Source organism: Cynocephalus volans, chromosome 12, assembly GCF_027409185.1.
Source record: "Cynocephalus volans isolate mCynVol1 chromosome 12, mCynVol1.pri, whole genome shotgun sequence".
Taxonomy (NCBI): Eukaryota; Metazoa; Chordata; class Mammalia; order Dermoptera; family Cynocephalidae; genus Cynocephalus; species Cynocephalus volans.
This window is the reverse complement of record NC_084471.1, coordinates 71,843,755-71,860,754: the sequence shown is the minus strand read 5'-3', so window position 1 is coordinate 71,860,754 and position 17,000 is coordinate 71,843,755. Positions and strand designations below refer to the sequence as shown.

At 36.1% G+C, this 17,000-nt stretch overlaps 1 protein-coding gene across 1 annotated transcript in view; it reads right to left on the bottom strand.

Annotated features, from left to right (window-relative positions):
• Nucleotides 1-15,154, bottom strand: part of RPAP3 (RNA polymerase II associated protein 3) — a 31,244-nt gene extending 16,090 nt beyond the window's left edge. The window contains exons 1-7 of the mRNA XM_063075011.1: nt 15,080-15,154; nt 12,002-12,185; nt 11,096-11,236; nt 7,584-7,706; nt 6,351-6,478; nt 1,480-1,601; nt 674-744 (exon numbers count right to left, since the gene is read on the bottom strand). Coding sequence (XP_062931081.1) covers nt 674-744; nt 1,480-1,601; nt 6,351-6,478; nt 7,584-7,706; nt 11,096-11,236; nt 12,002-12,154 — 738 coding nt within the window. The 5' untranslated portion in view covers nt 12,155-12,185; nt 15,080-15,154. The remainder of the gene's footprint in view (nt 1-673; nt 745-1,479; nt 1,602-6,350; nt 6,479-7,583; nt 7,707-11,095; nt 11,237-12,001; nt 12,186-15,079) is intronic.
• Nucleotides 15,155-17,000: the final 1,846 nt, after the last annotated feature.

Below are 17,000 nucleotides of genomic sequence, written 5' to 3'. Positions count from 1 at the left end.
TTTCTATTAAAGTAGAAAGCAAAAAAGTATATAATAAATTTAATGTGCTTCTTATTCTAATTAAAAATAGTATCCACTATAGGTAGTTCTTCATCTATTTACTCAACAAATATTTACTAAGTTTGTACACAGGCTAAGCAGTATACTAGGAGCTATTTTCAAACATAAAACAGTTAATTAAGGCCGCATCATCAAATTTCTCAAATTTAATATTCATAGTCATTATCTGACCTAAGACAAAATACAAAAATATAAAATACAGTTCACAATTCTAATCAATTTGATCTTTACCAACAGATTTTATGTGCAATATGTAATGGTAATATTTAAAAGCACATTGTCCCCAATCATTGTCACTTTTTTCTCAATGTTTAAATGACTGCAAAACAATTATAACTATGATTCCAAGGCAAAGTGAAAGAAATACACAACTGCTCTGTATCATTAGACAAGTAATTTCATATTTAAGTAATAACTATTTTTTTTAATGTTAGTATTGTTTTCGCTAACATACAAACTAAAAATAAAGCAAGTTAAAAGTACAAAATCAAAGAAACATGCAAAACATTTTTTTAAAGTTAAGAAGTCTACAGTACGAATTCTATGCGAAAAGGTTTACTTCATCACATAAAGATCATGAGTAATGCACTTAATTTAAATAACCATAGTTTACCTGGTTAACTTTCCTGAGTTCATTCGATGCTTCAAAATTATTTGGTTCCAGTTCTAATACTTTTTCATAATCTAAGTAAAATAGAAGATCAAGCATTTTTGAAAGATAGATGATATCTAAAAGCCTATGAAAAACTATAATCATTTGCTGCATGTGACATATAGGCAACTATCCTGTAGCAAAATAAAGGAGGATCTAAGAAATACTAACATTAGGCTACTGGACTTTCTCCGTTCTCCCCCAGAGCAGACAAAATCCTGATAGAATCCTATGACGAATCATTTTTTTTCCCCAGCCACAAGAAGGATACTTGCTATCATAAGTTGTACATCATAAAACCAAGATGCAACAAAATCCAATCAGGTATCAGCTTTATTCAGATTAGTAATTTATACCACACAAACCTATTTTATGGAATAATTAAAGGCTTAGAACTTACAAATAAACGCAACAATTTTAAGAGCTTTACATACAATACCTCTTGCCTCACAAAGCTTCACAAAAGCCAACAAGATGTTTTAATCCCTATTTTACAGATGAAAAACTGAAAATCAGAGAAGATACTGGTCACACACAGCTAGTATACAGTGGAATGAGAATTTGAACCAAAGTCTGACTGGTAGCAAATAATGCATTCCTTCCCAAAAAATCAAGATAACTTTTAAATTGCTAAACTGAGCTCTGTTCAAATATAGAAAGCTTTCTGAAGGTAGTGACTATGATTACTTAGTATTCTTTGCATATTTTCTGTTAGAAAAAACTGTTAAAGAATTTTCAGATAATGACGACATGGAAAATAGTAATACCTTTTTTGGCATCTTCTAATTTCCTCAAAGCAAATCGAGCAGCACCTCGTCTGGCATAAGCCTTTGTATAATTTCTATTCAAGGCAATTGCTAAATTACAATCAGACTCAGCAACAGCAAATCTGCAATTTAAAAAAATTAAAATAAATATATAAAAATTATTTATTAAACCGAAACTTCAAAATTTGCTTCTGAAATCCCTGAAAAAAGATATTTACTTCTCACCATAAAGCATGTTATGCACCTTCTCTTATTTAATTAAACCTACTAAAAGCAATAATTCTTAATGCAACAACAAAAGACCCTGAATAGCCAAAGCAATCCTGAGCAAAAAAAACAAATAAATAAAGTCAGAGGCATAACACTACCTGGCTTCAATTATCTTACAAAGCTATTGTAACCAAAACAGCATGGTATTGGCATAAAAAAAGACACTCGAACCAATGGAACAGAACAGAAAACCTAGGAATTGACCCATATACTTACAGCCAACTGATTTCTGACAAAGACTACAAGAACATACATTGGGGAAAAGACTGCCCCTTGAATAAATGGTGCTAGGAAAATCCATATGCAGAAGAATGAAACTGGACCTGGACCTCTCACCATATTACAAAATTAAGTCAAAATGGATTAAAGAATTAAATATAAGACCTGAAACCATAAAATTACTAAAAGAAAACATAGGGGGAAGACTTCAGGAAGTATAACTGAGCAAAGGCTTAAGAATCCAAAAGCACAAGCAACAAAAGAAAACATAAACAAATGGGATCATATCAAACTAAAAAGCTTCTGCACAGCAAAGGAAACAATCAACAGAGCAGAAAGACAACCTATGGAATGGGAGAAAATATTTGCAAACTATACGTCCGACAAGGGATTAATATCCAGACTATGTAAGGAACATAAAAAACTACACAATAAAAAAACAAATAATTCAATTAAAAAATAGGCAAAGGACATGAACAGATATTTTTCAAAGGAAGATACACGAACAGCCAACAGATACATGAAAAAAATGCTCAACATCAGTAATCATCAGAGAAATGCAAATCAAAACCATACTGAGATATCATCTCACACAGTTAGATTGGCCACTATTAAAAAGACCGAGAACAGCAAATGCTGGCAAGGATGTGAGGAAAGGGAACTCTTCTACACTGTCGGTAGGACTGTTAAATTAGTACAGTCATTATGGAACACAGCATGAACATTTCTCAAACAACTACAGACAGAACTACCATATGATTCAGCAATCCCACTATTGGGTATATATCCAAAGGAATGGAAATCATCATGTCAAAGGGATACCTGCACTCCCATGTTCATCACAGCTCTATTTACAATAGCTAAACTATGGAACCAACCTAAATGTCCATCGACAGACAACTGCATAAGGAAAATGTGGTATACATATACACAATGGAATACTAGTCAGCCATAAAAAAGAGAAATTCTGCCATTCGCAGCAACATGGATGAGCTTGGAGAAAATTATGTTAAGTGAAATAAGCCAGACACAGAAAGAAAAACACCACATGTTCTCACTCATAACTGGGTGCCAAAAAAGAAAGGGAGAGGGAAAGAGGGAAAGGGAGGGAGGGAGGGAGGGAGGGAGGGAGGGAGGGAGGGGGGAGGGGGAGAGGGGGAGAGGAAGAGAGGAAGAGAGAGGAAGAGGGAGGGGGGAGAGGAGGAAAGGGGGAGAGGAAGAGAGAGGGAGGGAGAGAGAGGGAGAGAGAGAGAGGGAGGGAGAGGGAAAGAATGAACCACAATTATACACTGAACTTTTGTAATTATGAATATGCCAATTAAAAAATTAATTAAAAATTTTTAAAATTCTTAATGGTGAAACATTAGTAGCATTCCCTTTAGTACAAGGAACAAGAATGCCCAGTATCACTACTTTATTTTCCTCAGTATTATACTAGAGGTCCTTGCCGATGCAGTTCCACATGAAAGACAAGGTAAAAAGACTGTAAACAAAGAAACCAAACTGACATTATTCTCAGATGACATGAGGGTCTACAAAGAAAACTCAAAACAATCTAGAAACATTGCTAGAAATAAAAATTTAGCAAGGTGGCTGCTTTACTATAAACTGACAACAAAAAACACACACAAAAATCTAACAGACGTACAAGACAGATGCAGAAAGTTGTTAACAGTCTTCAAAGACATTGTGGGGAAAAGAGAATAATTTAGTCGAGCTTCCTCTACGGTTCTTGTAAACAAATTGTGTGTGGGTGGAGTTGGTGTGCATGTGCACCTACATATCTTTCTAGTTAACTGCTATTGTGTGTTCTGCAGTTTGAAGCAGGCTGGCCACAAGAGAGCTCGTCTAAAAATAGAGCATGTTTACTCTGCAGGCGTTGCTCAGTTTTCAGTTTTTCTTTGGACTTTGCCCATAGCAGTTGAGTTTCTGAGTTTCTCCTTTGTACTGCCTAGCTCCTAGATGTGTGTGTGCTGAATAAAAACTGTTCCTATTTCAACCAAGGCTCCAGGGAGCTTTCTGCCAGTTACCTAGCTCACAGACCTGCGTGTGAAGGGTTTGTGAATGGGCTGGAGGGGTCTGTGAGTACCAGACCCTAGCCCTAGAGCTCTATAGACATTAATGAAGACTTAAGTGGAGATATCTTACATTCATCTAATAAGGCACAAAAACATAACAATATACGTCTCTCCAAACTGATCTACAAATCCAATGCAATTCTAATTAAAATACCAACAGGATGTTTGAAGTAATTTGAGATGATTCTAAAATTCATAATGATGAACCAAAATCCAAGAATATCCAAGATATTCCTGAAGAATAATAAGGTAGGAGAATATGCTCTACACCAAATATCAAGACATTATAATCATAATGCCATAGTAATTACAGTGTGGAATGGACGCAGGGATAGGAGTAGACCAGTGTAACAAAGAGATGAGAAAACGATCCACGCAAACTTGACATACAACAATGATGGCACTGCAGATCCATGGGGAAAGCATGGCTACCCCATAAACATGGCTGGAACAATTGGGATGTTCACATGGAAATATATGAAACTGGAATCCTACCCTCAGTATACGTGAAAAGACCTAAATGTGAAAGTAAAACTTAAAACATTTTTAGAAGAAAATATAGGAGACTATTCCTAGCACCAAGAAGGAAACTATTTTTTTAACCAATCATTTTTTAAGTGCTAATCCTTTTTAAAAAATCAATAAATTGAAATATATTAAAATTAAGAATTACTGCTCATCAAGATTCCACAAAGAAGAAAAGAAGATAAGCTACAAATTGGGAGAAGATAGTAATTATGAATAAACGCAAAAGGATTACTATTTAGAATAAAGAACTCTTAAAAAATCAATAGAAAAACAGGAAAAAAAAGTGATAAACATAAAAAGATGCTCAACTTCATTATTAATTGGGAAATGCAAATTAAGACTATAAAATACCATTTCATATCAACTAGACTGAAAACAATTAAGAAGCCTAATTACATCAGTGTTGGTAGGGTATGGAACAGGCATTCTAATACACTGCTAATGGGAATGTAAACCTGCACAACTACCTTTGTAATAACTGGTCATTGCCATGTAAAGCTGAACATCTCCACACCTTATGACCCAACACCAAAAAACACATACAAAAATGTTCATAGCATCACTGTTTAATAAAAAAGGAAAGGACAGAGAGTGGAAGGTAGGGAGAAAGAAGGAAGGAAGAAAGGAGGGAGGAAAGAAAGGAACGAAGGGACCAACCAACAATGCAGCAACAGAAGAGTGGACAAATAGCAGCTTTCTCCTAAAAAGCAGTTGTATATAACAGTGAAAATGAGAGACCTACAGCTATATGCAAAACAAGAATGAATCACAGAAATATAATTATTTCTATTATTTAGAGAAATAGGCGAGGCACAGAAGACTACACAGAGTATGACATACTTTTAAAGTTCAAAAATAAGCAAAGTTATACAATACATTATTTAGAAATACATACATGATATATAATAAACTTTTTCTTTAATCAAAAGAATGATAAATATACAATTCAAGGTAGTGGTTAACTGGGAGGGGACAAGAGACAGGATATGAAAAGGAGCATTGAGGTAGCTTCAAAAATAATAGTAATGTTCTGGTTCTTAAGTTGGGGGGAAAATTTATTTTAAATTATTCCTCATAAATTACATATATATTATAGATATCAAATATTACAAAATGTGAATATTACCCTAATTTGTGAGGATATTAATATCATAAGTTTCAAAGACCTAAAAATATGCCATTTAAATAGTAAAAACTCAGGACACCAATATAATTTATATTTCCAAATAATTAAACGAACAAGAATGTTTTCCTTGATGGTATTTTTTTTTTAAAAAGTCTTACGATAGGTCAGTTACCTATGTATGATAAGACAATAACATGTTTATGTTCCTCAACATTAGTATGTATTTAAAGAGTCCATATACTTAAAGATAAACAAATATTGAAACATATTTCAAGTTTACCATAATGATAGTTCTCTAGATTAAACAGTAGATAAATGGTTTTTCAAAATAATAAAGGGAAATTAATTTCTAAAAATTTTTATCCAACTAATTTTTTTTCTTTTCTAAACTTGGTAAAGAACATCATTACTCGATTTTTAGAGAAGGAACACCTCAGTTAAATGAGCAATGGGAGCATGGTTTAAGTGCCTGAATGTTTATAATGGCTTAAATAACTCAACAAAAGGGAGTAAGCTATAAGAATTAATAGTTACAAAAGAAATGCAATACAATTTCAATCTGTCTCACACACTTTATTATAAAAGTTTTTTTTAAAAAAATCAGTCTTTATACACATAAGACATTCACACACATTATGGAAACTCCTTACTTTTTCAATCTAAAGTATGCTGATGCTCTGTTTGTTGGCAACATGGGATTATATGGATCAGCATCCATGCCTTTTGTGTAGCATTCAATTGCTTCATCATATTTTCCTTGTTTGAAGTATGTATTGCCCTAAAAAAAAAAGAGAATTAGGCAAAATGGTCTTTTTACAAGTGCTAAAATTCACTATAGTCATTTATGAGCACAACCCGAGAGCTATGGCAGAAAAATGAGTAAAATACTTAGCATTATACTTTTGCTGACAACACCAACCCACAGAAATGTAACAAAAGAAAAGCATCAAGATGAAGTTTAATCTGAAAAGAGTTCCAGATTTTTAAAAGCAATGTAGCTGATTTTTTAATAATGAGGCATCCGTCAGGGAGATGTTGAACATTCCAAAAAGTAACCAAAGATGGCCTATGCTTTGGAGGAGTGGAACATAATATTCACGCCAAGAATCACACATTGATTTCAAATTACTGCAGTCTGCTATTAAAAACACTGGAACAACTCCAGGTACGATCCAAATACTTTACATACAATAATTCATTTAAAATTCACAACAATCCATTTTAAGGTTTAGTAATACAGGTTGAGTGTCCCTTATCCAAAATGCTTGGGACCAGAAGTGTCTCAGGTTCAGATTTTTTCAGATTTGGAATATTGGCAGAATATATACCAACTCTAAGCATCCCTAATCTGAAAATCCAAAATTGAAAATGCTTCAAGAGCATTTCTTTTGAGCATCATGTTGGCACTCAAACAAGTTTCAGATTTTTTTTTTGGGTCTTTTTCGTGACCGGTACTCAATCAGTGAGCGCACCGGCCAGTCCTATATAGGATCCGAACCCACGGCGGGAGCGCCGCTGCGCTCCCAGCGCCGCACTCTCCCGAGTGCGCCACGGGTTCGGCCCAAGTTTCAGATTTTGAAACACTTCAGATTTCAGACTTTTGGATTAGGGATACTCAACCTATATCATTTATCGCATTTTATGGCTGAGAAAACTGAGGTACAGGCAGATTAAAGATTTTGTCACAGATCTGAATTCAGGTAATCTAGCTCCAGAGCATGTACTCCTAACCTCTATGCTATACTACCTCCCGACAGGGATATAGCCAGTAACAATTTAAAGTCTGAACACCCCCTAAACTATGTTGAAGAAATTTTAGGATCCACATGATTTTCTATATATCCTGCTTACCTGAAGGAACCTAAAGCTAACCTAGAGAGTACCTTTTCTTTCAGAGCAAGAGCCTTTTGTGAATCTACATGAATCCCATCTTCTTCTGACTCTGATTCTTGAGAGACAGAATCACGGGTACTGTCTTCTTTGTCAAGTTCATCAAGGATACTGTCCTGAAATCATAAGTAGGAGAACAGTGCTCATAATAACAATCATTGGAGGTGGGGAAGGGAAAACTAAAAAAATAATAATAATAAAAAAACAACTAAACAGATCTTAAATTGTTACAAAGGACCTAAAGGCCTTTAAAAGCAATTCAAATAACCTCTCATTGTTAAGATTATAACCAGAGAAAAAGGTGCCCTTGTTTAAAAAACCAAGATCCAAACCACTTAAAGAATCTGACTTTGAACTCATAAAGTAAGCTAAATCAATACAGTCTAAATCACCCCTAAATCACAAACTATTGGCAATGAGGTATTAGGCTTGACATGAGAAGTCTGTAAATAACCTTAAACCATAAGAGAAGTCTGTAAGTAGAACCCAACAGCAGAGACAGCATTTTTTTTTTTTACTTTTTTCTTCCTTATTTTAAAACAAAAACCACTTACAGAACACAATTAACTCCTGATCCTCACAACAGTTTTTGAGGTAGATACGATACATTTTCTACTTGAGAGAACTGAAACACCTAAGGTTAGTTAACTAACTCAAGGTTACTCAGCTAGTAAGTGGCCAAGTCAGTCTGCCTCGAACCTAGGCAGTCTGCCTCGTCCAGAGAGCTCTCGATTACTATGTTATATTGTCTCTCAGTGTATTCCAAAATATAGATGACTCTAACGAAAAAAATATAATATGCTAGTCCAGCAATTCCCAATCTCTTTTAATGTTCACGCTCCTTTCATGGTAATAAATAATTTCATAGACCCTATCAGGACTTTTTTAAATCATATTTTTATCATATATGATAACAGAATGATTTTTAGTACAATATTTTAAACCAGTATGCGTTAGAGTTCATTAAAGCCCATTTAAACACAAACTTTATTCATTATATAAACAAACACCTTTTTGCATTTAACATACTTTAAATTATTTATGTAAAAAAACCACAAATTATTGATAAATCAAAAAAAAAACCAAAATCTATGCTTAGTTTCATCAAGTGAACATTAAAACATGGACTGAAATTTAGCTATGTTTTAGCATGATGAGTCTAGAAACACCACCAGCCTACCAACATTGTAGCCGAGATTATCCAACCCTGCTACGTTGACGTGCGTAGAAAACAAATGGCAGTGGGATACTAAAGCAGCTTCTCAGATCTGAACTAGAATGGAATGCTAAGTAAACACCTATCTCTTGTATAGACAGACTAAAATGACAATTGCAAGCAATGCACTATAATTATGATGGCATTGTCCACACACAACAGGAGCTCAATCAATATCTGTTGAATGAGTACATGACTGTGTAGAAAGTATCTCTATGAGAAATATCTGAGATGATGCCTTTCAGGGAAGGGCATTATAAGAAGATACCAACTTATGAAAATGAATAGGCTATATAATAAAGAGTAAAGTCACAAAAAATAAAGGCAGACTATAAAATATTCAGTTGAGAATAAACTGTATGTTCAGAAAGTATCATTTCCAACAGCAATAAATTCACAATCCAAAATTATACTCATATATCTCTTATATTGGGACAATACTGAGGCAGATGGCAAACTATTTATTTTAATAACAGTTCCAGCTCTCTCTTGAGTCAATCAGCCTTGGTTTCATTATGAAAAATACACCACAACTAATTTGGAAAACTGTTTGACAGTATGTTCTAAAGCCAAATGCATGTATAAACTATGTTCCAGTAAATTCTCTCTTGGATGCTTATGTCCATCAAAAAACATGTACAAGAATGTTCACAGCAGGTTTATTCATAATAGTTCCAAACTGGAAACAACCCAAATGTATATCAATATGAGAACGAACACACAAATTGTGATGTATTCACACAAAGGAATTCTGGTCATTCATGAAAAAGAACAAATTACTGCTACTCATAATATAGATCAATCTCAGATAATGTTAGCAAAAAAAGCAAACACAAAAGACAGCATACTGTATAATACATTTATATGAAATTCCAAAACTGGCAAAACTGATCTCAGTATGAGAGGTCAGGATAATGGCTACTTTTGAGAGGTTATCAACTGAAAGGGAGAATTCTGGGATGCTAGAAATGTTCTACATCTTGATATGGATGGTGGTTACACAGGTGTATATATACAGGAGTACAAATTCAGGGAGCTGTACATTTCAGATTTTTGGAATTTATTGTGTTATACACCAGTAAAAATGTTAAACAGAATAATGCAAAGAAAATAATAAACAAAAATCAGAATAGTGGTTATCTCTGGGCATAGAGAGGGGAAAAGAAAATTAGATAGGGAAGGAACACACTCATAGTTTCAAAAGTATTACAAATATTCTTTCAGTTAGATGGTGGGCTCATGTATTCATTTTATTATCATCGTTTAGAACACAGGTCTCCACATATTCTTTTGCATGAACCAAATAGTATATAATAAAACACTTTCAAAAAGACTAAAAAGGCATGTAAATCCCAAATTTGGTAATCGCAACCCCCAATATGCACACCCCTAACCAAATCAACCCTTAAAGTGGGTCACAGTCCAGAATAAGGCTGGCCAACAGGTTCCCTTTCACAGGCTGACATGACAGTGGCTGCCTGGAGCACCAGACAGAGGATTCAGAGGCAATGCACTGGCAGTAATTCTCCAGTTACTCTGTGAGTCACATGTGGGAGACAGGAGGCACGCACCACACATTTGCTGTCCCAGTGTGAAGCCCACCTTTCTGGGATCAAGACAGGCCTACTTTTATTGTCACAGCCCCAGCCCTAAGTCTAGACACAAAGACATTCTCTTTTAGGAGTATTCTACAGGTCCTTCAGTCTATAATAAAAGCATTCATAGGGTCATTCTTTTTTGGCAGTATCACTATCTTGGAATTCTGGCTACTCAGGGGTTACAGAGGGTGGGGAAGATGGGGGCAGTATGACTATAAAGGGATAACACAAAGGAGATCTTTGTGGGATGCAATATTTCTGTATCTTAATTGCAGTGGTGGTTAACCAAATCTACACATGACAAAATGGCACAGAACTATACACACATTGTACCAATGCTGATTTCCTGGTTTTGACTGTATTATAGTTAAGTAAGATGTAACCACTGTGGGAAATTGGATGAAGAATACACTGAATATTAATAAATAAATAAACAGTAATTTGTGTAAGAAGAGAAAAAAGAAATCCTGGCTGTTTTAGCCATCATTCACTGAAAGAGTACTGCAGACAAAAAAATAATCTAGTTAACTAGAGAGCTATGTAATTAAATTTTTACTCCACATACAATACCTATAAGAGAAAGTCACAGGCCATAAGAACTCTACATTATTTTTCATTTAATCCATGACTATCAACTAACTGCAAGAAAATTTTATTCAATATTAAGAAGGAAATGACCAGATTAACTTACCACATCAAGTTTTGCCCATGCCTCATAATCATAAGATTTTATTCTATTTTTTGTATTTTCCTCTTTGGTTTTTTTGGAAGATTCTTTAGCTTTGCCTTTCTTCTTTTTTCTAAAATTCCCATTTCGAATAGGAGGTAAATTCTAGGGAGGAAAAAAGCACAAAGTTTTGAGCACTCTGCTCTATTGCTTTTTGTATACTAGCAATGTTTAAGATTCTCACTAAATTATATTTTCAAGAACTAATTTTTAAATTTAACTTTCAAGTGTTTAAAAATACCAATTACCATCTTCACTTAAGATGATAATTATGCTTGAAAAGTTTAATCATCCTTTAATGAATGCTGAACATTACCTGGAAATTCTAATTATACTTTCAATTTGCAATCCTAAATTCAAACTTTAAAAACTACCTGATCTTCAGCCTTAGTACAATGAATTAGCAGTAGTACAAAGGCAAACTGAACTACCTCCACATCATTATGTACAATGTGAAAAACCTGGCCATATTTAAATACACTGTCTTAAGAAAAACATTTGGTAGAACCTAAGTATATCCGCATTTTTATGCCAATATTGTATACTAACGTAACATTAAATATATAACTATATATATTTTTATACACACACAACCCTCTACATATTTTATGATGTTATTTATTTACTATTATGTATTATCACATACATAATATGGTCATCCATTCAGTATCTATTCACTAAGCCTTAAAATATCTTAATATAGTTAATACAATTATTACAAAAACTTTTTAAAAAGTAGAATCTCTAAAAACTTTGACAGTGAAGGAAATCACATTAATTTCAGTATTTTCAAAAAATATTTTAAAAGGTCATGCTCTACTTTAAAATAAATAATTTTGCTGGATGCTAAATTAGGAATTCTTAATTTACCTCTTCAGGAATACCATTCTGTCTTCTTAGTTCCATATCCTTTTGTTTAATGTCTTTTTCCCAGTTTTCTAAATCCCTCATAAAGTCTTGTAATTCTTCTGCATTTTGTTTCACTTGTAGTTGTAATTCGACTGCTTTATTTGTTGAAGTCATTACAGCCAGCAGAGTTTTGAACAACCAACCTCTGATAAGAATTAAATAGGATCATTTGGTTTATTTTTCTAAAACCTAACTAATCAATGATTTTTCACCACTTCATAAATAGCCAAAATACATGGACAGAAGAGAGCTTAACGTGATGCTGAAGAAAATATGGTATAATATTTTTTAAATGAGTCAGTCATTTGATGAATTAACAAAGGAAAAATAGACAAGTTTGGGCATCCTCCAAATACAACATGAATTTAAGGCAATGGGAAGGAAATCAATGAAACTAGCAAGTAGCCCATGGTAGCAGAATGGCTACTCATCTCTAGAGTTTATACATATATCCTAATTACCTCCTTTACTCCTTTTTCTTTCAACATTTATTGAACTTCTACTACATGATAGGCTCTGTATCAAGATTAAGGGATACAAAAACAAGTAAGACAAGATCCCTTATCTACTGGAGAAGAAAAAACAAAATAATCAAAGTACTGAGTAACAAAATATTATGTTAGGCAGGGTAACATTCTGGCTGGAAAATTCTTTGTTGCAAGGGTGCTGTTCTGTGCACTGCAGCATGGCTGGCAACATTCCTGTCTTCTACTTTCTAGGTGCCAGTATTAAACCCTTCCCTCTTGCACTGCACAACCAAAAATGTTTCCAGACATTGCCAAATGTCCCTGGGAGGCAAAATAACCCCTGGTTGAGAACCCTGGGCTAGAGGTATAGACAGATACTATAGAACTGACTACAAAGGATAACTTAAATCAGATAGTAGAGTGGTGGAGTCAAGATAAAGTCCCCAGAGGTGTTGAAACTTTAGCTGAGTTTCAAAAGAGCCCAGCCAAGTGACTAACAGGGAGGAGTGGGCAGGCAGAGTGATGGATTATGAGGGAAAATGAAAAAAAAAAAAAAAGGTTAAAAGAGATATGTATGGGACAGATCTTGAAATGGTAGGCCAAGAAGTCTGACCTGTATTCTAAAAGCTACATGAAGTTACTGAGGTGGTAAAATAAAAAGGACTTGATGACTGATTAGGCTGAAGAGTTGGGGAGCAAAGAAAGACTCCAACAGTGTCCTAGATTTTTGGCTTGGAAGCCTGGTAAGATTAGTGATGCCATTTTGAGTGGAGAAATACAATCTAAAATGGAAAAGACATTTCAGAGTTGGAGGGTAAATGGAAAGTAAGATTATTACAGTTAGGGATATATTGAATTTGTATGCTTATGGGACATCAGGAGGAGATATCCAGTAGGTATCACCAGCATAAACATGTGTTGTGGATTGAATGTGCCCCCAAAACTAAACTTAATCCCCACAGTAACAGTGTTAAGAGGGCAGGAAATCCTATTATGGTAATTGAAAGATTGGGCCTTTATGAAGTGATTAGAGTGTGAATGGATTTATCCATTCTGGAAGTAATGGGTGTGGTTCTGATGGCTTTAAAAGTAGAGCAAGTGAGAAGGTTAGCGCTCTCACTTGCCATTCTCATCATGTGACACCTTTCAAAGCTGTAGAAGGCCCTCACCAGATGTGCTCCCTGGGCTTTGGACTTCCCAGTCTGCAAAACTGTAAGGAATAAATTTCACTTCTTTATAAATTACCCAGTTTCCGGTATTTTGTTATAAGCAACAGAGACAAACTAATTAATACAAGGTGGAAGCTAGAATCAAGGATTTGGATACATTTAACCATTGTGATTATTGGGGAATAATCACACTAATTATTTAGGGAACACTAATATTTAGGTAACACTAACATTTAGGGAACAAACAGAAGAAGAGATGCCAACATAGGAAAAACTAGGCAGCAGAACATAGAAAGCTGGGAGGAAAACCTAGAGAGTACTCTCACAGAAAACCGGAGAAAATGAATTCAAGAAAGTGGGAAAGGTTAGCAACGCCAAATGCCACAGTGGTCACGGAGAGGGGAAGTTCATTATATTTAGTCATATAAAGATTATTGAGAGTTTTAATGGGACTTTTAAAGAAAGGGCAAAAAGAAATGAGCTAAGTAAGTGACATCATATAGGGTTACAGTAAATTTGTCTTTAATAATGTAAGACTTGATCTTGAGTATAGTCTGGGGGAGGGGGACCCAAGAAAAAGAAGATATAAGAAAAAGGGTGAGTGATGGGGCAAGGTCCCCAAAAAGTCGGGAGGAGATGCAAAGCATAAGGGGGAGGGCAGGGAAGTAAGGCGGGTGAGAGAAGGGAATAGAAAAGAGATTTATTTAGGACAGTCAGTATCTCACTGAAAGATAGTTCCAGATGCAGATACATCTGCTAACCCCCTACCCTCAACAACTAAACTAAATTTAAGCTTCTTTTGGACACTGTCCATGTTTGATCTATACGTACATCTCATTCAAAAACAAAACTACTACAGTGCTTTGCAGGGGATTCGAAAATATGAATAAAAGCACGGCAAGCCACCGAGATGCTATAAGGGGTCGAAAGCTTTCCCATTTCATCCATCACTTCTACTGCTATCGCAGGCCCAACTGCTCCCACGGAACCTGCGATGGTGCTGGGGTCTGGGCTGGTAACCACAAACTTCCAGCGCTTGGGGTATCATTTTCATACCCAACACCCAGGCGAACAGTGCACACCCACGCCGAAAGGGGGCGGGCCCCACCGCGGTCCTCTCGGGAGGGGAGCTCTGCAGTTCCCACCACCACAAACCGCCCAAAGCTCCGGGCAGCGGGGGCGGAGGGTCCCTCAGCGAAGCGGAACGACCAGGCCCGGGTCACGAAACCCCTCCTCGGAACGCGCGCCCCAGGACGCCGCTACCCTGGACACCGCTCCACCGCCCGCCCTCGCCTGCTCCGCCTCACTCAGTCCCGCGGCCGTGCCGCACCTCTCCTCCCGCTAGGCGACCCCAAAGCACTCCTCGACTACTCCCGCCGGCGATAAGAACAACGCTCGCTCACCTGACCAGGCCGTTACCGGCCGCAGGGCCGCCTACCCAGACCTGCAGCAACTCACACCCGGCCCCGCCTTCCTGGGCTTTCCCACAAGTCCCCGCGCGCCCTCGCCCCGCCCCCGAGGCCTGGGCTCGAGCGTGCGCAGAAGGTCAGGTTCACGAGCCTTGCTTCCCGGTTAGAACCCGGAACAATGTGCAAAAGCGAAGTCTGACCCTTGAGAGGGCTTCAGCATGACTAAACTTTGTTGTGGTTTTTTGTTTGTTTGTGTTTTAAGCACAACGCTTTATTAAAAAAAGACAGACTTATGCATAAGGGAGACAATAGAAAAGCTGTCTCTCCAAGAGAAGTTGGAGAAAGGTTTCTAAAGGCGAGCAGTCCCCCAATTGATGTCAGCATCTTGTGTTGATGATTTCTGATATCTAGCATGACTAAACTTTGCATCAGATATCCCAAGGCACTGCAGGGTCATCCTGACTTGTTCGGATCCCCATAACAAAAAAGCCTTGAATGTTTCTTTGGACTCTCCCCAAACAATTTCATCCCCAATATTTACCTTACTAGTGTCTAACGATATGTCATGACCTTTGTAAGTACGATAACCACGTGAGAAAGTTACTGTGTCTCTGCTATGAACAAACTAATGTAAACTGGTAAGCCCGGCAATTTTGCGGGATTTTGTTTTCCTTTAAGTACTTGTATTGGGCAAACCAGTCCTTCAGGCTGACTCCCTTGCATCTTCTGCAAGTAGACTCTGCTTTTTTAAGTGTGTCTTTCTGAGTCTTTCTTTGACATGTGTCAGTATTAAGGTCTGTCTTTAGATATGCTCTGGCTTACAGAGAAGGAAGAACATGAAGCTTTTAACACTTTTTGCCTCTGCATCCAGTGTGTGTGAACCTTCTTTCATTGCTGTTACAACTCTAAAATTGTAAAACAAAACAAAAATCATTTTAGAAGTCCACAGAAACAAACACAACTTTCTATTTGAAATAGCTCTATATAGCTGTTCTCAAGCTTGACTGAACTTTGGAATCACCTAGGGAGCATTAATGTATATAACTGATTTCTAAGTTATGTCCCAGAGATTCTGATTTAATTAGTCGGGAGTGCAGCATGAGCATCAGAATTTTTTAAAGCACAGGAAACAACTGTATAGTTGAGGCTGGGAACCAGAAACCCTGGCACTGATCAATGAAAAACCACTTCAGCCTCCTCCCTCTCAAGGTCATATCATTAGCATATCTTTCCCATTGTTTAATTGTTGGGTATCTTTGTATTTTAAAGTCATAGTAGTCAAATCATTATGTGCATCATCAAAATATTTACTAATGAAATGATTTTTGTTGTTGCATTATGAGATAGATAACTGACTTTTAAGATTTCTTTATTTTAAAATCAATAATCATTTTTAAACATATTGATTTATTGATGTTCTTAACAAAAGCAATCCCATTAGTTTTAATAATTCTGGTACAGTTGATCAAGATGAGAGATAAGGGGGGCCATTGGCTGCTCTAGTAAAACCTCACAGGCCCTTGGGTGAATCCTCTGTTTTCTATTTCCCTTCCTTCCTCCCTCTCTGTCAAACCATAAAATAATCAAAAGTTTGCTTATTGAGTGTAGAATCAAAGTGAGAAGAGTTAACTGAATGGTCTTGCTGGTCATCATCAGCTAATTCTGAAGCTCCAATTGTACCACAAAAAACTGTGCCTGTGATGGCAGCCTTCTCTCCCATGAGCTCAGACATGGGCCATCTTAAGTTCTTTATTTCTAGGTGTTGACAATCACCTTCAAATGGGATTCAACAAGATTGGTATATCATGCCTTTCTTTTATGTCTCTTTTATTCGTTATTTATTTTTACTGAGACTAAACCCCAGTCATCTCATTTGAACTTATCGCTAGTATTTGGATAGTCATTTTCAAAGAGA